The sequence below is a fragment of the Mastomys coucha genome, unplaced genomic scaffold (genome assembly GCF_008632895.1).
Source record: "Mastomys coucha isolate ucsf_1 unplaced genomic scaffold, UCSF_Mcou_1 pScaffold1, whole genome shotgun sequence".
NCBI classification, from domain to species: domain Eukaryota; kingdom Metazoa; phylum Chordata; class Mammalia; order Rodentia; family Muridae; genus Mastomys; species Mastomys coucha.
Window position 1 is genome coordinate 27,313,015 of NW_022196891.1, and position 25,088 is coordinate 27,338,102.

Below are 25,088 nucleotides of genomic sequence, written 5' to 3' on the forward strand. Positions count from 1 at the left end.
TCACTGTACCCCTCCCCCCATCACTTGGTAGGAATAACCTGACTGCAGTATCTCTCTGCTTTTAGAAAGTCTTTGCAGTCTACTTATCTTCTTGTGTATCTTAGTACCTCAACTTTGAGCTATTTTAGCCATCCCAAACTATCACCCATCGCTTGTCAGTTTCAGACGGCACATAGCAAGGTGTAGTCAGTCACCTCCTGAATGGACACCGGCTGTGAAGTTCAACCCTAGCGAGAGAACGCCAGCTCTTGCCTTTGAGAGGAAGGTCTTTTCCCCAAATGTACAACTGAAGCTCCCTGCACACTTTTCTAGAAATAGAATGGAGTGGCCGCTTAAGTCAACTTGCTGTTCTTAGCAAGGACTATCATCACAGATTGAACCAGGCATCCAGGTACAATGTCACCATCAGCCTGACATGTCATATTAAACAGATAAGGAGAGAACGTATCTTAAGAGGGGTGCCTGGAGAAACGGGATCCTGTGGTGGGTGGGAAATCAGGGATAAGGTGGAATGTTGAGTATGAATCTTTGTTTTAGCCCAAATGGTAGCTTTCATCATTCGCTCTTCAAACCAATGTCCTATGCTGGAGCAACACTTTAGAGGTGAAAAGTGCTGGCTGCTCTTCCAGAAGACCTGGCCGGGATTCGATCCTCAGCACCCACATGGCAGCTCACAGTTGCCTCTAACTCTAACCCCAGGGAATATGACATTCTCATCTCTCCTCCAAGGGTACTGCATGTCATGCATGCAGTACACAGACACACATGCAGGCAGAACACCCACACACATAAAAATAAGTAAAATTTCAAATCAGTGTCCTTGGTTTCCAGCCCAGCGCTTTGCCCCCTCGTGATTTCCATGCATCAAAGTTTACATTCATATCCCATCATCATCCCAAATAATTCAAGACAGACAAAAAAAAAATTTTTAAAAAAATAAATGCATTTTAAATATTTACTGAGCAACCATTCACTGTCCCCGTGCTGAGCTAGATCACGGGAAGTGAGGTGGAAGCACAGGACACTAAATTCTGATGTTTTCATGGAACTTCCAGTCTCACAAATAAATACGGTTTCCGTAAAATAGTAACAATAATTAAATAAGGCTGTAATAAATATGCAAGCCATCCATGGCTCTCGTTTGTACTGAAGAGTGAGGTCTGAAGAAAAGCCTGAGCCAATAACGGGATCCAGGACCAAGGGTCTGAAGTGCTCTGAGGACAGCAGGGATATAAACAATGCCTTGAAATGGTGTGGAGAACAAAGGAGGACGTTATCCAGATTGGCAGTCAGAGATGGTAGAAATGCTGCATCCAGCTCAGGAGAATGTCGACTTCCCCAAAGGCTTTCACCAAAGCCACTTCTGTATTCAACTGCAGCAAATGGAGAGTTGGGAGTCAGGTATGTTAACCATGAGAACAGTTTCCTTCCAGTCTGGCTTGCCTGATGTAGACCTGACTCCAAATTAATGGAGTCACCTGTGGCATCACTTGTACCTCAACTATGTGAATCTGTGTCCGGGGGGGGGGGGGGGGGGGGACAAAGAGGCTGCTGAGTAGCAGAGAAAGGGCCTGAGAAGAACATGGTGCCTAGAACATAAAAACATTGGATGCAGCCTAGGAAAGATGTGGGGAACTCACTGAGCTGACATGAGCCCAAGTTTAAACCCCACCACGTATTTATAGATTGATATATCTGTTCCTCTGTCAAGTGCTCAAAATCAAGGATATTTTCTTTGAGGGTGAGGGTACTAGGGTTGAAGTTTGGGTTTTCTTTGGTGTGTTAATTTAGAAAGATGTAATATAATTTTCTATATCTTTTTCATTATCGGGGCCAGTTGAACATTGTAGAAATGTTGCATCTGTTTGAAGATGGGTTGTCCACCTTCTTTCTCAATTCTGATATCAGGGACCTGTAAAACTTTCTCTTAGGGAAATTCTTCAATCATGAAATCATCTTGTAAAGAAATATAGAATAGCATTTCCACTCGAAAACTAACAGTAACAAAAGGCCACGTTGACTTATGCAAAGCGGATGCTTATTATTTTCCTCCCAGGGCCAGACAGAAGGAGGCACCTGCATTCGGTTCTGCCTTGGGCCTCTAGGGTACTCCTCTGTGACAGTTCAAGCTAGTCTGCGTCTGTCTGGGAGTCTGTCAGACTCCCAGCTCTCGGCCTTACCTGTTTGAATGCTCTGTGGAAGAGCGAAAACCGCTGGCGTGCACTGTCAATGATAGGACGCAAGGCATTGTCCTTCTGCTTATCAGGGAAAAAAGAAATATGTAAAGTTAGATCAGAGTGGAGGTTAGCCTCTCCCACTCTTCCTGGTGCTACTGGGGAGGGTTCTCAGATCCTGGAAGGACTGATGGGAGTCCCACACTCTCAAGCAAGCCCAAGGCAGATTCCCAGTGTGTGTGGGGACTGTTATCTTTCCTCACAACAACCTCTACAGGTAGAAATGTCACCCCCCATCCCCATTTTATAGATGACAAAACTGAAGCCCAGAGAAGTTGAAGACCTCACAAGGGTTCCCTACCTGATCAGGGTAGACACAGACCTGAACCTATATAAGCTTTTCCTGTGACACCCAGGAAAAGAAGCCAGGTCTAGATAAATGGGGGGGGGGGGGCAGACTCTCACACACACACTCCCCAGCCTCCGCCCATGATCTACTCACATGGGGCTGCAGTTTTGACTCGATGGCCTTAAAGTTGTTGGCCAGCGTGGAGAACGAATTCCAGACCTTGGATTTGGCTATTTTGCTGTGGTAGTTTTTGAAAACGGTCTCCAAGTAGAACCTCAGCAGCCTGCGGGCAAGGTAACAGCTCTCAGCACCCTGGGGAAGAAGCAAACCGCTGAAGCCTTTGTCCATCCTAGCCCTAAAGGGAAGACCCACGTACCACCCAAGGCAAAACGAACACGACAGGGTGTCCTTGGAAATGACGGCGGGGACTGGATAGATCTGAAGAGATGGCGGCAGTGGTTAGGAGCGGCCTGCGATTCACAGCAGGAACCCAGACCCCAGAAGGAAGTTACCCCACCCAAGGTAACTCAAGCCAACTAGCCTGGCTCCCAGGACTGCTGGCTCACCACCCAGCAGATAGTCTACTATCGTCTCTAGGATGTGCCCTCATTAACAGGATGGATCCTGAAAAGCGTTTGTACTTTGCCTTGGGAGTTTGTGATTGGGAGTTAGAAAGAAGGAAATTTACTGGAAGGAGAAGCGTAAGAAGCCCGGTGCCTTTGAACCCAGCAAGTGCTGCCGGGCTCTTTCTGCTCCTGAAACTTGGCACCTGGAAGGAAGGGATCAGTCTGTTCTCGCTCACAGACTGTCTAGACAGATGGAAAGAAGATAGTAACACCTGAGAGAAAAGGATAGAGGTGAGAGGCAGGCTCACTTCGGCAGATGCTCACTGCATTTTCCAGAAGCAAAAGAAAGATGGTTGGCAAGTGTCAGACTCGGTGGAAAATGATATTTACAGACTTCAATCTTCATCCCTCCCCATACCCACAGAGAAACTACCCCAGATAGAGACCACTTTGCCTCATGTCCATCCCTTGTATAGGGATCCGAGCAGAAGGGAAGGACTCCCATCAACCCCTCTTGGAGATGTTATCCCCTTCTCCTTCCCGTCTGATTACCGAGACATTCTGCAGAACCTGTGGCTTCAACAGCTGGACGCTTGTGATGTCATCTTGCGTTTGCTTTGGGAAGAGAAAAAAAAAAAGATGTCTCCAGGTTAGGAATCTTTATAGGAGCCAGTCTTGCTGATATACTGTCCCCAATGTCAAACTCCATCTCACAGTGAGACTACAGAGACTCAGAGGAGGGACCAGAGGAGAACCCAGGAAGGGACATAATGAGCTAGATCCTGGGGAGAGGTACAGATCCAGGCTACAGAAAACTATTAGGCTTGCTCATCTCAAAGAGGAAAAGGGACCCCTGGGGTTCTTAGACCCTGGTCACAGATGTGAAAAGAGACCTGGCCTTCCTTTGATCATGTGTGACCCAAGGAAATAATCTTTCCAGCTTTAAGAGCTACGAAGAGTAGGACCCATCTCCATAGTCCATACAGGAAGCAGATGAAGCAAGGTGGCTGCACCTGGGAGCTGCCTCTTGCTCTTAGAGGACTCTCGAAAGCCCTGCCTCTCATTGTGGTCCTTAAACTTAGAGCCAGAGCTCACCCAGGATGAAGCTAAACCACTCGGGGCTCCTTTCCTCCCCTTGGGCTCTGCTACCTTTTCTGGAGGCTGCCCATTGATGACCGAGCTTCAATTTCCTCCTGTGTAACATGGGACTAATTGATCCTCTTGAACTCAACAGAGTTCTTATGTCTGAAACTGATTAAACAAGCTGGAAAGGGATCCCCAATCCTGAAAAAGTGCCCTCTCCCAATAGGGAAACCAGCACAAAAGGGATCAGGGTGAGCACTCACCACAGTGTTCTTCACAGTCCGGAAGGCCCCCCACAGTTGTGAGAGAGACACCCCGGTCACTTGGCAAGGCCCAAATTGGAACTTTTCAGCCTGAAGCCCTGATACTTGGTTCCAAACAAGAAGGATTAGGCTCAGGCGGGGGAGGATCTGTAGTCTCAAGTTCATCTGTGTTGAAGAAAGGGACAGTACTCCTGCTGAGGAAAGGGAGGCTTTACGCTAAAGTCAAACTCGGACTCAGAACTTCACACACACACACACACACACACACACACACACATATGTACACACACACAAACACACACATTCACACACACTCACACATGCACACACACATACACACAAATACTCACACTCACATACTCATACTCACATACACACACTCACACACACATACACACACACACACACACACACACAATTCTCCAAGGTACAGGCCACCTTTAGGAGGACACAAACAAGATGCCCGAGGCTGGAGAAACTCTGTCGTTTGAGTGTCTCCATTAAAACTCATATTTAGATTCCCTTTCTCCAGCGAGGTAGGTAGCGATAGGACCTTTGAGAGGGGATTAGGTTACCAGATCTCTACCCTCTTGAACAAACCCATGAATGTGTGGATTACTAGTTGACATAATAGCTTTGGAGTGGGTATTTTGTGAAAGCCAGTTTAGCTCAGCTTTGTGCCTTCCTACTATGCATGGTAGTCTCATGCACTTTGCTTTGAGACTACCAGCCAGAGGACCAAACATCACTCCTGATACTTGCCTACCTTCAGAACTGTGAGACAAACATCTTTTCTTTCTAAGCTATTCAGTGAGTGCCTGATGTTCTGTTTGAACATCAGGAAAAAGTACTTGGACAAGTGAGATCCCAGGCAAGAATGTTGTGAACCTCACAGGGTGCTGTGGGGGTAGAACACAGGTCTTTGAATAGCTGCTGCTGGTACTGCCTCTTTGCCACCTCCCACCACACACCCGCACCTCCGTCCTTCCCTCTCACACTTCTCCTGACCACCCACAGAAATGAGGACAAGAGGGAGGAAGGAAAGTGTATCCAGGAGCACGTCAAGAAGCTCCAGACTCGGGAGACAGAGAAAGAGCTCACTTGCACCTCTGGTTTCCAGGACCTGCCTTTGAGTCACCGGGCCAACTTAAGCAGGTCTGTTTGGAGCAGGGTTAACCGAGGCCCATAGGGAGAGGTGCAGAAGGCAAGCCTGGGTCACGCACTCGTCTCTGCCACCTCAGTTGGCAGACTTGCTCCTAACTCTAAGAATTGATCTTTCCAGTAAGAGAAGCCAGAGAGGAGCGTATGAGCTCCAGGTGAGTCACTTCCAACAACCTTCTCTGAAGTGTTAATGGGAAGGACTGGGAGATGGGCCCTCAAGCAGAACGCATCCTGCCAGCTTCAAGACTACCACAGAGAACTGTCTTCCATGCCGACCTCGCTTTGTGGGGTTTTTTTTTCTTCTTTTTTTGTCTCTTTCCTCTGCACACCTTCCCTCTCCCCCAGTTTTCTCTACGACCGCATAAGAGCCTACTTATTCACGAAACCTCCTCACACCTGAAGAAGCTGTCTGCCAACCCCAGAGAGAGGGCAGAGAGGGCAGAGAAACTGGCTTTGGAATGATTACTAACACTTGGGATAGGGAACAGGTGCCCAACACCAGGGTCTATTGTCAAAATTCTTCCCGGTTCTTTTCTTTCAAAAGCTGTTGGCTTCCCAGCTTCTCTGGAAGTTCATCCCTGGATCTTACTATCCCCTGGCCTTCCGAATCCCATCCAACCCCACATCTTCTTGGTGTTAAGAAAGTAAGCAACTTCTCATTCAGTTTTTCCTTATATAAATATTCAAAGGGTTGATGGATGCCAATCCACCCTTAAGCCCCCCCACCCCCAATCAAGGCACCAGCCTGAGGCTTCAGATCAAAGGCTATGGGAAGCTCCACTACTCACCTTGGGTCCTGAAGTGACTGATGCTGGAAGCTGCCGTGTGAAGGTGGCCGGCTCTTCTTGCTGCTCAAAACATTGGGCAAGGTCCGTCAGCATTCATTAGTAGAGGGTCTTCTGGCGGGTAGGAAACTCGTGTCTCAGCTGTGGAAATGATCTCAAAAGTAAGACTGTGAGGGTGAGCTAGGCTGGGAGAACAGTATATAAGGGGTCTGGCAGGGAGGGGCAGGGGAGAAGAATGTGGAGGAGGGGAAATTGGTCATGCTTCCTCAGAGAATTACTTCATCACCTAGTCACCTTTCGCTCTTAGACAACGTGAGCGGGGGCAGAAATCAGTCCCTCAGGCGAGATGAGACCTGGCGTCTCTGAACTGCAGTTCCTACATCTACAAAATTGTGTTTTGTTGGTTTTTTGTTGTTGTTTTGTTTTGATTGGTTGGGGTTTTTTTTGTTTTGTTTTGTTTTGTTTTGTTGTTTGTTGTTTTGGTTTTTCGAGACAGGGTTTCTCTGTACAGCCCTGGCTGTCCTGGAACTCAGAAATCTGCCTGCCTCTGCCTCCCAAGTGCTGGGATTAAAGGCATGTGCCACTCACTGCCCCACTCAAAATTGTGTTTTTAAAGTATCAAAACACCGTGCCTGTTATCCCAGCACTTGGGAGGTAGAGGCAGAAAGATCAGGGGTTCAAGGTCACTCATGACCAATTTGAATTATAGCTTCTGTCTGGGGAAAAAAAAAAACGGTCTGGGGCTGGAGAGATGGTTCAGCAGTTAAAAACACTAACTGCTCTTCCAGAGGTCCTAAGTTCAATTCCCAGCAACCACATGGTGGCTCACAAACAGCTGTAATGAAATCTGATGCCCTCTTCTGGTATGTCTGAAGACAGCTACAGTGTACTCCTATATATAAAATAAAATAAATTAATTTTAAAAAAAGGTCTGACCTACTTTTCCTAGAAAAAAAGGTATTAAAAGCAATACAGAAGTACTTTGTATACTCTCTAAACATGTAAATATACCATTACTATACCAAATATACCAGTCTATTATACTGTATACTGTCAAAATCGTTAATAATTATGCTCTATTTGTAATGAGGCATCAGCCCAGAGGCTAAGGCTGCCCATAAATACCTTCCTTTGATCCTCAGGGCCAGGAATTTTAGGGAGTTTCTGACTTGCAGCCCCCCACAGTCTCTGGGGTCACCATCACCCCAAGTATATCTCTCCTTAAGCACTAAGAAGAAATAATGTGTGCATGGACAGGCCTACGAATATGGAGGATCCCGGTCCTCTGGTAAGCTAGTCTAGGCCTAGACTGCAAAATGAAGCACCTATGTAGGCAAGAGACCTGATTGTACCTCTGACTAGCAAGGTGCTCAGGCATGGGCTGGACCCATGCATCTCCAAAGACACACCCAGAACCTGGGCTCGCAGGATGCTTGCCTTTAAAACACAGGAGAAGCAGGAGAGTGCACAACCAGGCCCGTCACAGAAACCCAGGATATACTAGTCCCTCGAGCATGGGAGTGAGCATTGGTCCCGAGAACATGGGAGTGAGCATTGGTCCTGAGAACATGGGAGTGAGCATTGGTCCTGAGAACATGGGAGTAAGCATTGGTCCTGAGAACATGGGAGTGAGCATTGATCCTGAGGGCATGGAAGTGAGCATTGGTCCTGAAGGTGTGGAGGTGAGCATAGGTCCTGAGAAAATGGGAGTGAGCATTGATCCTGAGAGCAATACAGACTGACTGACGGGCAGTGGAGGGCAGTGGAGGGTAGGGTAGCTTCATTTAGCACTTGCCATAAGTATTCGCCCACGTCCTGGAGGAACACAGTGGATTCTGAAGTCAACCGTTAGCAGTCTGAAAGCTGAGGCCAGGTCCAAGAGGCAGTGTGACCTGTTACTACTGCTACAAACAGCCTATGTTTTAAAAAAAAAAAAAAGCTTTGCATTTAAAAAAGAAAAAGAAAGAAAGAGCAAGACAAATCAGAAGAAAAATACTTCGTGACAGTTGAAGAAAAGATATGTGAAGTTCAGATTTCCAATACGCTTTAGTAGGACACGGTCACACGTGGCCCAGCTGCTTTGAGCGTACAGCAGAGGATAAAGAGCAGCGAGGGAGACCCGAAAGCCCGGAAAGCCTAAAGCGTCCGCTCTGTGGCACTTCTGAGAAGGTTTGCTGCATCACGCTAGAAATTCCCCTCCCGCACAGTCTAAGCATCCTCAGGCCTGGGTTCAGGCAAAAGATATGGGGAGCTAAGTAACACAAGAGGAGGGATAATATCACCCAGCTCAGAGAAGAAGGGACAGGACATGACACGGACTATTGGCAGAGCAAGGGGCGGGGCTTATTCTGCTGTGACAGCACCATCTTTTTCTTCATGGCTCACCCTGCCTGCTTTTATGTGTTACGTGTTATGCTTGGCCAGCAGCCTGCTCCGCTATTGCTGGGACGAGCTTGATTCCTCCTGTTTCTAGGGATGCTGAGTGTCAAGCTCTTGCCAAAGGCAAGACACTCTGCCACACTCCTTTTCTCCCCTTCAGGATACCGGTCTTCCTCCTGTCAAAAGAATTCAATAATTATGCCCTAGTTGTGATAAAACACACACACACACACACACACACACACACACACACAGCCCAGAAGCTAAAGCTAGGCTGTAATTTCCTTTCCACCCATCCCTACGTTATTCCTAAAGCTTTCCACTTTAGAGGAAGAAGCCAGGTTAAGAAGTCAGGCAAAAGACAAAGAGGAGGTGGAAGCAACTAGACAGCCAGGGCAGGAAGCTAAGAGACAAGGGAGCCCCAGGCCAGCTGCAGCTCTAGCCATCTAATGGGCTGGGAGGGCTAGCTGACAGACGGGGCTGGTTCCTGGGCAGACTGGGATAGTGGCAGAAGGCTCCAGGATCCTGGCGTGGCTCTGTCTGAGGAAGGAAGAATGTGACAGTGAGCATCAGGTGAAGGGAGATGAGAAGAGAAAACACAGACCCTACCCCCAAACCCCAGGATTCCGACTCTAGGCTCCAGAGGCAGCAGTGCTATCTTCCTTGTGTGAACTGCTCAGATCCTCCTTCAACTTTGTCCTCATCTCCATAGCAGAGTCCCCGGGGGTGCTCTGGAGACAGAGCAGTCCACAGTCCTTGTTCCAGAGTGTGATCCACGAGCACGCTCCAACGCCGTGGACTCAAACCACACAGGGCCAAGGCTTTCCTGAAGCTGCTGAGTCAGAGCATTCATCTTAAGAGCTACCTGATAGGCCGGGCGGTGGTGGTGCACGCCTTTAATCCCAGCACTTGGGAGGCAGAGGCAGGTGGATTTCTGAGTTCGATGCCAGCCTGGTCTACAGAGTGAGTTCCAGAACAGTCAAGGCTACACAGAGAAACTCTGCCCTGCCTCGAAAAAAAAAACAAAAACAAACAAACAAAAAAAGAGCTACGTGAGGTGGTTCTCCTTCCATTCTGAGAGGTGAATACAGAAAGCACCTGAAGGACTTGTCCCAGTGTCTTCCATGTGGAAACCATTTGGGGCCCAAGTGAGGGAGAAAGAACTAAACCAGAAACGCTCGGTGATAATTTTGTCATCTGGGTTCTGTGGGCAATGTTTGGGAACTTTTTGTTGTTGTTGTTGTATGTACCTATCTGGTGGATACTGCTCACATGGAGTGGAATGGACAGGCTGGGAATGTGGCTGAGATTCTGCACTCCACAGGCTCTGCCCTTTTCCAGAGAGAATGATGTCACCCGAAACATCATTAGTGCTGCCCCGAGGAGCTCCGTCGAGGCTGGCCATACATAGAAAGTAAAACTATTAGAAAAGAAGTCTATTCCCGCTTCATTCCTCCTCCAAGTTCCTCTAAACCGACAGTGAAGGAGAAGAGCCTCGACCACTGTGGATCTGAGTCTGCCTCGGCTCCAAAAAGCAATCAATACGTGTAAATCCTTCCCAATGGGTGAAGAAAAAAAAAATCGCCCTGCAGGAGAGAAGCAATAAGCATGTTAATTAGGATTTCTTGAAAGCCAAAAGAAAGGAGGAAGCCACGTCATCCTATTTCTTCCAGGGAATTGAGCTTCATCTTTGAGATGGATGTTAATCTCCCCACTGATGGGGAAAAGTCTTACGGTAATAGATGTGGGATACCCAGGACAAGAGAGCGAGTCATCTGGGCTTTTGTTCAACCTCTCTTCTGTTCTCATCTCCCATCTCTTCCTCTCTCGTCCCCTCCCCTCCCCTCTCAGACCCTACACTACCTTACCTTACCCTACCCTACTCTCCTCTCGTCCTCCTCTCCTCTGCCCTCCTCTCTTCTCTCCTCTTCTCCCCTCCCCTCTTCTCTCCTCTCCTCTGCTCTCCTCTCCTCTCTTCCTAAATAAAGTTTCACTAAGATTCCCAGACTGGCCTTAAACTCTGAAGGTTTCTACATCAGATTCCCAAATGCTAGGGTTACTACGGTAACCCTTGTGTGAAGTACTCAGGAAAGGTAAGTCTATGGGGGCAGAGAACAGACCCGTTGCCCAGGGCTGGAGATTAGGATAGAGTGGGTACAGGGAATGTAAATGAATGCTAAGGAGCAAGCTTCTTACTTCCTAAAGTCAGAGTACAATGATGGTTGCACAACTCTAAGTACAATTTAAAGTGATCAAAGCCTACATGGTGGCAGGTGACCACAGGGGTCACCCCCAAGCTTCCTTTTTCTAAAGAATAGGAATAGGAATGGAGGGAGGGGAAGAGGAGGGAGGGAGAAAAGAAAGGAGGAAGAGAAGAAGGGAGAGAAGGAAGGAGAGTAGGAGGGAGGGAGAGAAAAAGTGTCAGTGGAAATATATCTCATTCCTACAATCACTAGGATGTATGAAAAAAAATGCCACCTTTTCCCCTTGTGTCCCACCCATTCTCTTCACCTTCAAGTTACTTTTCAGATTCCCAGGAGGCATTGGTTTCCAGCTCCTACGGACAACAACTGTTCATTTTTGTATTATCCATGTTATCCTTCAAGCCATCTCAGAAGTCCCTTCCGGTAGGTAGTAACAGGGAGCTTAGTCCCTCAGCACTGTTGGGTGAGGGAATGTCATATGACTGATGTGACCTCACTCCTCTTCTCTGGCACACACTCTCCAAGCTCCTGGAATCTCTAAAATCACGGTTGTCTTTTTCACGACACTGAGCTCAGTCTTGTGGTGGGGCCTGCCTATGCATGTACCTGTAGGGAGAAAGAGCGGTTGATAATTTTGTTCCTCACTGAGGGCCCATGACTCAATCCTTCTGAAGGACATGGAATTAGACACATTCCCTGGCAGGCAGACAGATAGGGAAAGAGGCCATGACTAGGTAGTAAAAGTGGCAAACTTCCAAGATGGCTGACTTCTTCCTCACTCTCCTGACCTGAGACAGAAGCCTGGCAGCTTAAAGCAAAAGACTTGTGGGCCTTTTCTTCTTCCACTAGTCCCCCAGCTGATGGACTGGCTCAGCAAGTTCAAGGCCAGATGAGGACATGTTTATTCAACAGTTGTGAGCCAATCAGCCAGCCTGTCATTTTCAAATTGACCAACCCTAAGTTAGGAGAAGAAGAACCTTCAGAGGCTTTTAAAACCCAGCCCTGGAGAGGAGACTGGATTTTCTTATTTTCCCCTGTCCTTGTTTGCTTTGCAGAGGAGGGTCTTTCCTGTAGGAGCCAGCTGCTTGCCTCTGTTTCTGCACCCACAATAGACACCTTCCTCCAACCGCTACTCTGTTTGCGCCCCTCTGCTGTGTGAGATTCTCCCTGCTGCTACACGCCTTTTAGCTCTTGAGCTGGCCGAGAAAACAAATCCATGCAAGACCCCAGATGGCAAGCCATCATGCCTGTGCAAGGAAGCTTCCATGAAAAGCCTCAAAGGGGAGGGTTCCTGGAATTTCCTGGGGGTGACATCCAGGGGCCCCAGAAGTCAGTGTGCATCAGACAACTCGTGGAGACTCTGAGCGCCCTCCCGCGTGCCACCTCCCCGTGAATATCTTCCACTTGGCAGTTACAGAATTATGAACTGGTGAATGATGATCTAGTAAAGAAACTGTTTTCCTGCTTTCTATGAGAAATTCCAGAAAGAAAAAGAGAGAGAGAGAGAGAGAAAGAAAAAAATGAGAAAATGACAGGTCACAATGAGAACCTTCCATTTTTAGGTATTTGTTCAGAAGCCAAGCAGAGTGGTAGTCTGGACTTGTAAATGGTAGGTAAAGTGAAGGTGGGCACTCATCAGAGGGACCTAGCTTGGGATGGTTTATAGTCACTGTCTATCTACCTGACAGGACCTCTAATCACCTAGGAGACAAGCCTCCAGGTGCACCTGTGACGGCCGAGTTAACCTCTGAGCCCACCAATGAGAAAGTATCTTGTCTGGGTTAATTTAGGTGGGAAGATCCCTGCGGAAAGAGGCCAGTACCATTTCCTGCGCCTGGTTCCTAGACTGCAGAGAAAAGGAGACAACAATGTATGTAAGCATCCATTGCTCTGGTTGTGTGCGAGCATCCATTGCTCTCATTGTGTGCGAGCATCCCTTGCTCTCTGCCTGCTGTTTGTGGCTGTGATATGACCAGCTGCCTCAAAGCTCCTGCCCTTCTGGCTTTCCCACTCTGATGGACTGTTGTAACCTTTGAACTGCGAAATGAAATAAACTCCCTTTCCTCCAAGCTGCTCAATTTCCCAATTGGTGGAAGCTGTCCTGCTGTGCTGCTCCTGAGGTTGCAACATCTGGCTCAGTTAAAAGGATCTTTTCATGCCTACTCTCGATCCTTACAGTAGAGCAGAGTGAGACAGAAAAAAAGGGGGAGACGGTGGAGGTGCTGAGGCAGTTGGGATGGGCGGCCTGGGTAACTTTGTGCAACTGTGTTTCAGACCTTAATTAAAGGATACATTTTAAGGTTTCCTATCTCCGTAAATGAGTGAGAGACATTGTACTTGATTCCCTGTGTTTATCTATTTCTTCTTTTTAGATGGGCAGGAAAAGCTATACATCATTGTTGCACTGAAGTTCAGTATGGCAGTGTGATTGTGAGACCAAGAAAATACTAGAAATGTATGCCATTCCGGCTGGAGCAGTGCACAGTTCCCCTGACCTCTCCGGCCCTGCTCTCCCTGAGCTGGTATCCTACAGGATAGGACCACTTCCTCATCCCCAGTCCTGAGTGTTCAAAGCAAGCCACCTCCCTGCCACTGACTGCCACACGGACAAGAAGAGCACAACATAGCCAGGCAGTGGTGGCACAGGCCTTTAATCCCAGCACTTGGGAGGCAGAGGCAGGCGGATTTCTGAGTTCGAGGCCAGCCTGGTCTACAGAGTGAGTTCCAGGACAGCCAGGGCTATACAGAGAAACCCTGTCTCGAGAAAGAAAGAAAGAAAGAAAGAAAGAAAGAAAGAAAGAAAGAAAGGAAGGAAGGAAGGAAGGAAGGAAGGAAGGAAGGAAGGAAGGAAGGAAGGAAGAAAGAAAGGAAGGAAGAAAAGTACAACATGAACAAGATTAGTGATAGTGCAGCGTAAGTTGCCCTAAGCTCATGGGGGCAGAAAGAATGTCAGAGGAGAGAAGGCCTGAAACACCTTTCAAGTATCTAAATGGATTTCAACTCTGAATTTAGATTGCTGTGAGCAGTGCATCAGACTGTTCAAACTACACATCTGTGCTGTGTTGGAGGTGAGCCTATATTTCTGGATGCTATCGACAGAGGCTGTTGTGAGTCAGATGCTCAGCTCCTCCTTCAACGGCTAGCACTGGTTGTCTCCTGGAGAAACCACCCACCCACCCACCCATGTGTGCTAGTGCAGCCTGGACTGATGTGGTTTGACTGAGAATGGTCCCCATAGGCTCATACATTTAAATGCTTAGTCACTAGGGGGTGGAGCTCTTTGATAGGATTAGGAGGATTAAGAGGTGTGTCCTTCTTAAAGGAAGTGTATCTCAGGGGGTCACCTGGCCCAAAGTTTCTCTCTGTCAGTCAGTCTCTCTTTGTCTGTCTCTCTGTCTGCTTCTATCTGTCTCTCTCTGACTTTCTCTCCATCTCTCTCTCTGTCTCTGTCTGTCTCTGTCTGTCTCTGTCTCTGTCTCTCTCTCTCTCTCTCCCTCTCTCTCTCTCTCTCTCTGCATATGGGCCAGAATGTAGCTCTCAGCTACTGCTCCAGCTGCCATGATGATAATGGACTAAGCCTCTGAAACTCTAAGCAAGTGCTCAATGTGGCACTCCGCAGAATGAGCTCACCTAGCCTGATGTTGAGCACCTTGGGGTCTAGCAATAGCCTCAACAGTTCATTCAGGGTCACATTGTGGGTAGAACAGCTCCACATCATAGGACAGGAGAAAGACTCAGAGTGCACCCACAGGAGAGACCCTTTGCTCAAGGTAAGAGTGAAATAAAGGACTTGTTTAAAGGTGCTTTGAGTGACAATAAAGGCTTAGCTCAGTCAGCACACGCATACGCACACACATATATGCACACACACATGCACACACACATACACATATGCACACCACACACATGCATATGCATACACCTACATGCGCATGCACACGTGTGCACACACACATGCATGCACACACACACACACACATGCACATGCATACACACACATACAACACACACACACACACACACACACGCATACACACACACATATACGCACACACACACACATACACACACATTTTACAACAGACAAAGAAACCAGGCTAAGGCCTGGCAGGTCTGTTCTTGCCCCAGGAAAAGAACAACCAAAGATTGTCCCCGAAAGCCTCATGTGTGAGACTCGAAGTGCAGCCTTCCGCTGCATTCATAGCCAATAACTTTCCTGTTTTCTTTTGGCTCCTTCGCTTCAGCTTTTGCCCAGAGCTAGGAAAAAAAAAAGAAAACATTCAAAGCCATGATGAGAAGCAGCCGTGGACAAGGCTCTATGCAGGCTTCAACTCTGAGAGAAAGTCCCCTGAAGATGCCTATTTCCTAACTGGAAAAACAACCAGCCCCTAGCCCCAGGCCCTAGAAATGGCTTCACAGCACATGACTGGATAGAGTCGCTTCCCCTGCACCAGGGAATGGTTTTCTACAATACAATAAAAACAAAAATAATGATGATGATGATGATGATGATGATGAAATTTGTGTAGCCTGTAATTGAATTTAGAATTGAGGGGCTGGAGAGCTGGCTCAGTGGCTAAGAGAAGCTGTAAGTTCAGGGGATCCACCACCCACTTTCAGCCTCCCCTAGAGAAACCTTGTCTTGAAAAACAAAACTGATAGGCCATTTCTCCACTGCCAATGAAATGAGCCATTTCAAGACAGATCAGATTTATATTGAAGGTAGGGTTATTGGGTAAGTTCACTGGCCCCAAAGATTAAGGAAAGGGGGGAGGGGGAGGGGGAGGAGAAAGAGAGGAGGGGGCACGCACTCGCAGAGAGAGAGAGAGAGAGGAGAAGAGCAAGAGATCAAAAATGTCTGGATTATATAGAAAAGATGCTCTGGGGAAAGAGCAGCCCAGCCACTTGGCTGGAAAGTTCAAGGTTGGGGGTAGGGCATGCCAGGTAGGAACTGAGGGATGCTGGGAGAACCTGGAGGCCAGGTCTGCTTTGGTATGTAAAATATGCACCTCAGTCCCTTGTCCCACTTCCGAAAGAAACCAGCATCCCAGCCTTTTGTTGATAATAAATGAATAGGTTGTGTGATCCTCTATGACCCCCGCCTGCAGACACTGGGGTATAGTTTCATTTTGGGGGTATGGGTAAAAAGCTGGGGTGTTGGCCACTTCCAGGAAGAGCTGATTGTTTCACTGCTGTCCAGGTTGAGGGACATCTGGGGGTAGGAGGGTGCAGGCACAGTTGAAGCGGCCTGTGAGGCCGGGCCCGAGCACCTGTGGTCAATTGTTTTGGAGCTTTCCTGGATGCTGGTTCTGAGAGAACACCCATTACTCAGACAGTGACCCCACTAGGTCCTCGTGATGCCGATGGCTTTGTGGAGAACACAGTCCCAGGGCAGGATCCATCTTCAGCTGCCAGGTCCGGCAAATCTGAGAGGCCTTCCTGTGGAGGAGCAACTTGGGAGAGAGACTGACCTTGCTTTGTCCTAAGCAACTCCATGTCTGCTGTCCTGTCTGTCCACAGTTCAGGCTGGGCCTCAGCAGCGAGCAAGGCAATGGAGCCCTCTTTGTCAGTGGTTATCGTACCACGTTTGTGCCATGATCCTACCACGATCCGGGTGGAATCCTTTTGTTGTTGTGTTGGAGACCTTGGGGGTACCACAGGGAGATTTGGGCGTCTGTCACTTTAAGCATCTTCTGAGTTTAAGATTTTGAATGCCATGTTCAGCAGGTCTCTGACAGGTTTGAGGGCCCGTACCTGCTGCCCCGATCAAGTCATGTGTTGCTGCCCTTAAGAAAGATGGTGGCGAAGCTAGGATTTGACCTTCTTTATCCCAAAGTCAGGATGGTGACCAGTCAAGTGCTGTTTACCCAGTGGGTATGCCTTCCTCCTATTGGTTTGTCGGACGACTTAAAATAAGCAGGCTGGTCGTTCGCAGTGATGGTTTGTAAAACCAAGCCAAATTAGAAGTGAAATATTCCCGCCCGGTCTCAGTGGTCTTACCTTTTTTTATATATATATACAACAGTCTCATGCAGAATCTCTGTAACTGCCTGGAAAATTCCCTACAGTGTGGTCCTCATAAATCCATGAACCTGCCTGTGCTTCAGGGCTGGTGCAACTATCAAGAGAGTGAAAAGAAGGCTACGGTGTCTACCTTCTCAGTGGCATCTCACTTCTCCCCGCAAAAAAAAAAAAAAAAAGTCACAAAGCCGAATGCACACCTACTTTAGGCTCAGTGTTTCAGAGGCCAGTGGGACAGCTTCCCCCCTCGCCCCACACCCCATTTATAGTCAGCATCCACATTTGTAGCTCGGTTGATTGGGAGGGACTGGTGTGGAGGTTTGAATAAGAAGGGTCGCCCCGCCATACGCTCATGTATTTGAATGCTTAGTCACTAGGGAGTGGAGCCGTTTGATAGGATTAGGAGATGTGGCCTTGTTGGAAGAAGTGTGTAGTTGAGGGTGGACTCTGAGATACTCCAAAGCCCACACCTGGCCCAGTGTTTGTCTTTGTCTCTATCTCTCTCTGTCTCTGTCTCTCTGTCTCTCCCTCCCTCCCTCCCCCCCGCCCCCCCCCCTCTCTCTGCCTCCAGACCAGGATGTAGCTCTTAGCTACTGCTCTAGCAAGGTGCATTTCACCATGCTCCCTACTATGATGATAACGGACTAGGCCTCTGAAACTATGAGCAAGCCCCCAGTTTGAATGCTCTCTTTCCTAAGAGTTGTCTTGGTGGCGATGTCTCTCTTGGTGGCTAGAGAACAGTGACTGAGACTATAAGTATCAGTAGCCTACTCCTGGATTCAGACCACCGGATCAAACTCCTTTCCCCTTCACAGTAATTCATCTTTGAAGGTTAAGACTGTCCCCAAGCCCCGTTTGGTCTGGCCTCTCCATGCCTCTATGAGTGGCGTCTGTGCTATGTGTGTCTGAGCCCTATGTGTGACAGCGTTCAAGTCTTTGGCTGCTTTATAACTCCGTGGAAGTAAATGTCAGTCTCGGTTTGTGTTGCCTCTCTACTGGCAGCATTTCTTTGTGGGAGGGTAGGCAGGAACCTGGGCTCTACTTCAGTAAGCCGGCAGTTACACAATGCTTTGCAAAATATATAGTATAGTAGTCACCGAAGCCCTGCGAAATGGATCTGATAGATTATCTCGGTCTTTTTGATTTCGGAAGCCAAAGAAGGATTTAGTAACCATCCTAAACTCATACAGCTAAAACAGGAATTACCTGGAATTGATCCTAGGTCTCTAGCCCCAATTCTAGCCATACAGAGAGTGTACAGTGCCTGGAAAACACGCAGACCTTGAAGTCACACTCTGTCTGAATCCCTGGCTCTGAAAGTTACTAGCTGTTGGTAAGTCAGAGAAGGGTAACACCGTGGGGCCTAAAGACAGACTATCCCTGTGGCCTACTCTAGGGAGGCCCCACCTTCTAAACATTCCACAAGCTCTCCAGACAGTGCCAGCAGCTGAGTGCAGCATTTAACATGAGTCTATGGGAGCATTTTACCTTTATCCACCTTTTGGAACTGTTGCTTCTCCCCACAGTCTCTGGCCTTTCCTTCGGGGATCTCTGTTCCATGGTACTGGACTGGCTCACCTGAGATGCACGCTTCACCTACAGATGTGGTTGGTGGGAGCTCAGAGTTGCCCAGGATAACCTTAATCTCCAAAGATAACGTCTTTTATATTAACTATTTTCTATTTTCTGTTCCTTTCTAGATATTTTCTTTGACCTATGTCCTTGTCTGTTAATTTCCTCTCTGTTTATACCTGATCCTCAGTTCAGTTTCATCCATAGGATTCTAAAGTTTTGAACTTCTTTAGTTGTAGAATTTAGCATCTGTTCATCTTTGTGATTTGGTTTTTTTTTTTTTTTTAGACTGTTACAGGAAACAATCTTGTCTTTTATTTCCTTGTACATACTTATCCTAGTTCCTTTGAAGATTGTCTGACAACTACACTCTCTTCGTATCTTCTCTCCCTCTTCTGACTGGCACACTGCTTTATCTACTAGAATGTTGGTTATTCCTATTTGAGACACAGCCTTCACATTTGGAAAGTCTCAGAGATTCACAGGGAAGCTTAGTCCATACCCTGAGATCACCTAGGTCTTGTTGTCTATTCCTGCTGGGGTTAGGCTACATGCACTTTACCATTACTCTTGGGGCAGAGATCTGTGGGCTACTGAAGCCCAGCCGGGAGCTTGCTAGGCTCTTCTTTAGTCAGCTCTGAGTATAAATACATGTGTGTGTGTGTGTGTGTGTGTGTGTGTGTGTGTGTGCGTGTGTGTGTATACATATATATTTGTTGTTTTAGTGTATATATATTATATATTATATATTTGTTGTATTAGTCCTGTCAATTTTCAAAAAGTTCTACATAGCTTCCCAACCTCCTAAAATTGTATTAACTTTTCTGAATTTAAATTGCATCCCTATGGAAAGGTTATCCCCAGTGCTAGACTCAGTTCTGTGGGTTTCTGTCTCATAACTCAGTCCAGCGCTATGCCCGTCTTGTTACCATCCCAATGCCTTCAGGTTGCGGCCTTGAATGGAGCTGCTTCTAGCAGTTTTTCTGAGCTCTAAATGGTATGCAATTGACTGCACATATTTAAAACATACAATATGATGAGCTTTGATATAAGTAGGTCCTATAGAACCATCTCCACTATCAAGATCACACACACACACACACACACACACACACACACACACACGCACGCACGCACGCATGCACACTTACACACCATACCTTCAGCTTAACTATTTATTTGTGGGTGAGCATGCAGTTTCTGATAATTGCTGATTTAAAAAAAAAATGAAGCTAGAATAAGCAATCATTTGCAAGTCTCTGGACAGACATGCACTTCGTTTCCTCTTGGATAAATACCTTGAAAGTGACTGGATGGTCATGTGGAAGAGGTTTGCTTGACCTTTTTTTAGGAACCTCTCCTAATATACATCCAACTGGTAATTGTCACATGCTGTTCAGTTTGTTGAAAGCAGACTATAGGAGCAAGGAGGGCCCTTTTGTCCCAGACTCTAGCACATTTATTTCTAATGCACTCCAAAAAAAGTCCCTAACTTGGACAAGCTGGCCCCTTAACCCTGTTACAAGGCGAGAACAGCAAAGCAGCCCTGGGGAGAAAACAATGTGTTCTTGAGAACAGCTGAAAGGTGAAGTGTTTCCAGCAGAGATTACTATGGTTTATTCCGCTAGACAAAAATGCCCACAGGGGGAACTGGAAGGTGGAAGCTCATGCTCAGAGAGGCCAGAGAGGAACCCCTACCAGGACTCTCTTAATGGGGAACCCTGAGATTCTTCTGCTTCTGCTGGGTGGGGCAGTTATTCACTGCTTCCCCATTATCTTTTGTTTACTATCTCAGGCTACCTCACTTTCTCTACTGAAGGCTGCGAGCCACGATTTGATGCTTATTGCTTCCCTTTATGGGCTACTTGTTCAGTATATGTTTACTGGCGCTTGCTACCTACTTAATACACTTAAGACATGTTCAGAACTGAAAGCATGGCTGTTACCAACTGTACACCACCAAACTGCTTTTTGAAGCACCTGTCTCCTTCACATTGTTAATCCCGAGATTCGCCAGAGAAACCAACTCTACATTTGCAGCCAAATTTAAAGCGCACTTTATTAAATAGTAAATACTGACCAAGAAACGGACTTTGGCCAGTCCATGCCCTGGAATTTCTCAGCTAGAATGACCTCAAGCCAGGTGTTGCATGGGGCTTATAAGGGTAAACCTATTGGCTACCATACTTTCCCATGAGGCTTTGTTTCTTTCTTTTAAGAATTATTACTCCCAGAATTCCAGAAAGTTACCTAGTTTCTGGCCAGGTGGGGTTTGCTGCTTAATTTTGGGTGTTACAACATATCCCTTATTGCAGTCCATCCACATGCCCCTCAGCGCTTGGGATAAACAATGTTTCTCTCTTTTCTTCCTTCCTTCCTTTCATTCTTTCTTTCTTTCTTTCTTTCTTTCTTTCTTTCTTTCTCCTTCCTCCCACATTCCCTCCATCTCCCCCTCACTCACTCCCTTTCTCCTTCCTTCACTCCTTCCTTCCTTCCTTCCTCCCTCCCTCCCTCCACCTCTCCTTCACTCTCTTCCTTCCTTCCTTCCTTTCTTTTTTTTTTTTGAAATTGGGTCTCATGCTCTGTAGTTCATGCTAGGCTGAACTGACTACCCTCTTACCTCACCCTTCCAAAAGCTGGCACTGCAGACCTATGCCACCATACCCAGTTAGACAATCTTGAATTCTGTTTTAATAGGAGTACTGTGTGGTTTAAATTTGCATTTACGTAAGTGGAAACAATGGTGAGTGAGCGCCTCTTGTGTGCTCCCTTCTGGCATCTATTTATCTGTTTTGGGTTTTGTTCAAGTCTTTTGCCTAATTTTTATTGCACTGTTTTCTTATCACTGAATTTTGAGTACTCTGTATTTCTAGGACATAAGTTCTTTCAGGTAGAGGGCTTTCAAATTCAGTCTCCTCCAGACAGTGAATTTTCCTTTTCATTTTAAGATGACTCTTCATGAGCAGCCCTGTTGAAAAAGCTTTCATGAAGTGCAGATTATGAACGTGTTCATCCATGGCTTGTGCTTTGCTGTCATATCCAAGCACATCTGAGTAACTGAAAGTCCACCAAGGTTTTCAAGACCCCTCCTCTAAGAAGGTTTACAGTTGCAGGGGGCACGCTTAGAGCTTTGGTCCATTGTGATTGGCGTTTTATAGAATGAAGCATGAATCTACATTTTTTTTTCCCTGCATGGATAGCTGATTGTCCCCTTCCCATCCCCCATAGCCAGTGTAGGGGGTTCATTTCTGTCTTTTGTACCCTCCTTAACTCGTGGAACAGACAATCTATTAGTATTTATTTATTTTTCTCTCTTCTTCCTTTCTTCCTTCCTTCCTTCTTTTCTTTCTAAATAGGACCTCGTACTGTAGCTCGGACTAGGTGAGATTGACTAACCTCTGGCCTCAGACTCTGGAATTAAAGGCCTATACTACCACTATTGTAGCACCACTTCTTAGGGTGGCTATTCTACGCCTCCATGTATGTTGAAAATGAATTGTCTATACACGTCTAGGCATTCTGGTCTGTCCCAGTACTCTGTCTGTCCAGCCTCATACCAGTTTCACGCTGTCTCAGCTATCAGCATTTTGCACATGTTTGAGGTCAGATAGTATTAATCCTATACAATTTAGATCTGTTTTGGTTTGTTTCATAGTAAGTTTTTACTTTATTCTTTTCTATCCAAAGGAGGCTTCTAGAATTCTGACTGCAATTTCATGGAGTTGTATAGGTCAGCTTGGGTAGTGTTGACACCTTGACACCTTAATGACACTGAGTCTTTTGTTCATGAATACGATGTAGTGCTCCAGTGATTTACAGATTTCAGCACAACTTTTAGTTGTGCCCAAAAAAGGGCTTGGCAGTGAAAGCATTGGCTGGGAAAGTTTGAGGACTGGGGTTCAGATCCCTAGAACCCACACAATGCCTGGTGGGCATGACTTCCTACCTGTAACCAGCCTGGGAAGGTGTTTACAGGATCCCCAGAGCAAGCTGGCTAAGGAGACGAGCCACCATACCACCCATTTCAGGGTTGACTGTGAGACCCTGCCTCAAAGACTGAACTGAAAGAGCCAGTGAAAAAGATTCCTAGCATCAGCCTGGGATCTCCACATCCATGCACCCCAGATATGTACAAACATACACATTCACATGCACACATACCACACATAGATGAAAAAAAATGGATCCTTCAAAAGGTTTTATAAAGATCTATTTATTTTTATTCTGTGTGCACATGTGTTTTTCTGTGTGAGTTTATGTGTACCACATGTGTGCAGGAGCCCTTGAAGGCCAGAAGAAGGCATCAGATCCCATGTAGCTGGAAACATAGGTGAGAGCCACTATGTGGGTCCTAGGAACGGATCTCAGGTCCTTTACAACAATAAGTGCTCTGAGCCATCTCTCAGCCTTACTATTTTAATTTTAATGTGGTGTGTGTATGTGTGTATGTGTGTGTGTGTGTGTGTGTGTGTGTGTGTGTGTGTGTGTAAATTTGTACACATGAGTGTAGTGTCCAAAGAGGTCAGAAGAGGTAGATATGCTCTGGTGCTAGAGTTACAGGCAGTCATGAGCCACCCACACAATGCAGATTCTGGAAATCAAATCTGGTCCTCCACAAGAACAGAACATACTCTTAACCACTGAGCCATTGCTCTAGGCCTGCTTCCTTCCAATTATTTCAAGTTTTAGTATTATTATAATGAGTAATTTTTTAAAAGAATAATTTATTCTTTGCATATGAGTACACTGTAGCTGTCTTCAGACACACACTAGAGGAGGGCCTCAGCTCTCATTACAGATGGTTGTGAGCCACCATGTAGTTGCTGGGAATTGAACTCAGGGCCTCTGGAAAAGCCATCAGAGTTCTTGACCCCTGAGCCATCTCTAGCGCCCTAGTAATTTTTTTGAAGTTCGAATTCCATTAGTATGTTGCTGAAATGTGAAGGTATAGTTGGGTTTTGTGTGTGGATTTTATATTCTGCCATCTTACCGAGACTTCTTATGCTAGCTGCTTTTGATGGCTTCCATTGGCTATTTCAACCTAGATAAGAAGGTCTACTCTGTTTCTAATCTAGATGACTTTAATTTATTCTTGAGTAGAACTGAGGTTTCGTTTACTGGAAGCACAAGGACCTTAACTGCTGTGCCAGCTCTGCCCTGACTTACTGTGCAACCTTTGACAACTCACTTTCCCTCTCTGAAACCCAACTACTATCTAAACTGATCTGTGAGTTCTCTGTGATCTAATGTTCAGTTCCAATGTTGAGTAAGACAAAGACCACACTGAGTGGTGTCCGGGCTCTCGTGACTCATGGCCTTAGGCCTCTGGGCTCTGCCTCTTCCTCTTCCCGTTAAGTGTTGACTCATGGCTGTCAGGAGAGCTGAGGTGTCACCTCTGCTCTCCTGGACTTCCAGCGAAACAGGGAGCGGTTGTCTTCACCGAGCTTTTGCCTTTTGCTGAGCCACCTGGCTTGCGGGGAGCAAGACCTTGGCTGCAGAGCAAAATGGATTTTACAACAAAGGTCAAACCACTCAAACAAACAAACAAACAAACAAAAAAATTCATCAAAGTTTTTTTTTTATGTATATCTTAATATTCTATACAAACACTGGCCCGTCTCTTACTTTTAGATTCAGTGGTTGTTCACAGTATAGTAATGAAGTATGCTAAGATGAGAGGAATGAGGACAATTCAACACCTGAGATGAAACCAGTCTGGTCCTCCAGGTTCCTGCAAGGGTCCAGCAAGGAAGCGAAAGTCTTGTCTGTCTACGTGGAGGATACACACGTTAGAATAAATTATTCTAGAAAGATCTGACTCTTTGAAATTAGAAGATCTGGGCTGCCCTAAAGTCCTGGTGGAAACAGGAGGGCAGGACAGGTCCTTCCTATTGTTGGAATCACAAATCCCTTGTCCTCACTCCTAGGTTTGGGACACCATGATTTCTGAAAGAGAACCCATCTCTCACCAGAGGGAGAACTAGTCCATGCTTCCGGACATCCAGAGCATGGGCCATCAGTTTGACCTGCCTGACCACACACACACACACACACACACACACACATCTGTATACTCACTTCAAATGCTAAACCAGACAGGTAGATTCCTTTAGGCCATGAAAGGCAGTGATGGCAGCAGACACTTCTGATGCCTGGAGACATGGTAGAATCCAGTGTCTGGAAACAACTCCAGAGTCTCCCATACCACTATTTTCACTTTAAGAAAGCAGTGTAGAGATATTTTAAACAAAAATAAACCTACCAGGTGAAGATAGGGAAAGGTTAAACCCAGAGCTTGCCCTCATCGGCTCTGTCTTAGCAGACTCTCCAGTGTGGGCAGAGGTGTGGGAAGATTTTTTGTGGGGAAAAACAATGGATGCCACCAGATGGGCTCTGGTTTGAGGCAGTTGGCCTGAGGAAGCTGTAGGAGATCTAACTCTAAGCAGGGCACCCTGTGTGATTGATTAGGAATTATATATTGGAGTTTCTTTGTCAGTTACTATTAAATTGGTCATTTAGAGCCGATTGCTT

The 25,088-nt window shown here is 46.7% G+C and overlaps 1 protein-coding gene across 1 annotated transcript; it reads right to left on the reverse strand.

Annotated features, from left to right (window-relative positions):
* Nucleotides 1-1,289: 1,289 nt before the first annotated feature.
* On the reverse strand, nucleotides 1,290-7,776 carry Il24 (interleukin 24). The gene is made up of 7 exons (XM_031340455.1): nucleotides 7,734-7,776; nucleotides 6,385-6,444; nucleotides 4,436-4,626; nucleotides 3,642-3,704; nucleotides 2,677-2,835; nucleotides 2,181-2,255; nucleotides 1,290-1,373 (listed from the first exon to the last, which is right to left on the reverse strand). The coding sequence occupies exons 1-7, from the start codon at nucleotides 7,774-7,776 to the stop codon at nucleotides 1,290-1,292; spliced, it is 675 nt and encodes a 224-aa protein (XP_031196315.1).
* Nucleotides 7,777-25,088: the final 17,312 nt, after the last annotated feature.

What these genes read in the sequence shown, in the direction of transcription:
- Il24 (XM_031340455.1), bottom strand. Translation starts at nt 7,776, where the DNA reads ATGCATGGGTCCAGCCCATGCCTGAGCACCTTGCTAGTCAGAG. An exon ending in GAGCACCTTGCTAGTCAGAG is followed by an intron (nt 6,445 to 7,733) that starts GTACAATCAGGT and finishes TGTTTTGAGCAG; the next exon opens with CAAGAAGAGCCGGCCACCTT. An exon ending in GGACTGTGAAGAACACTGTG is followed by an intron (nt 3,705 to 4,435) that starts GTGAGTGCTCAC and finishes CTCTTCCCAAAG; the next exon opens with CAAACGCAAGATGACATCAC.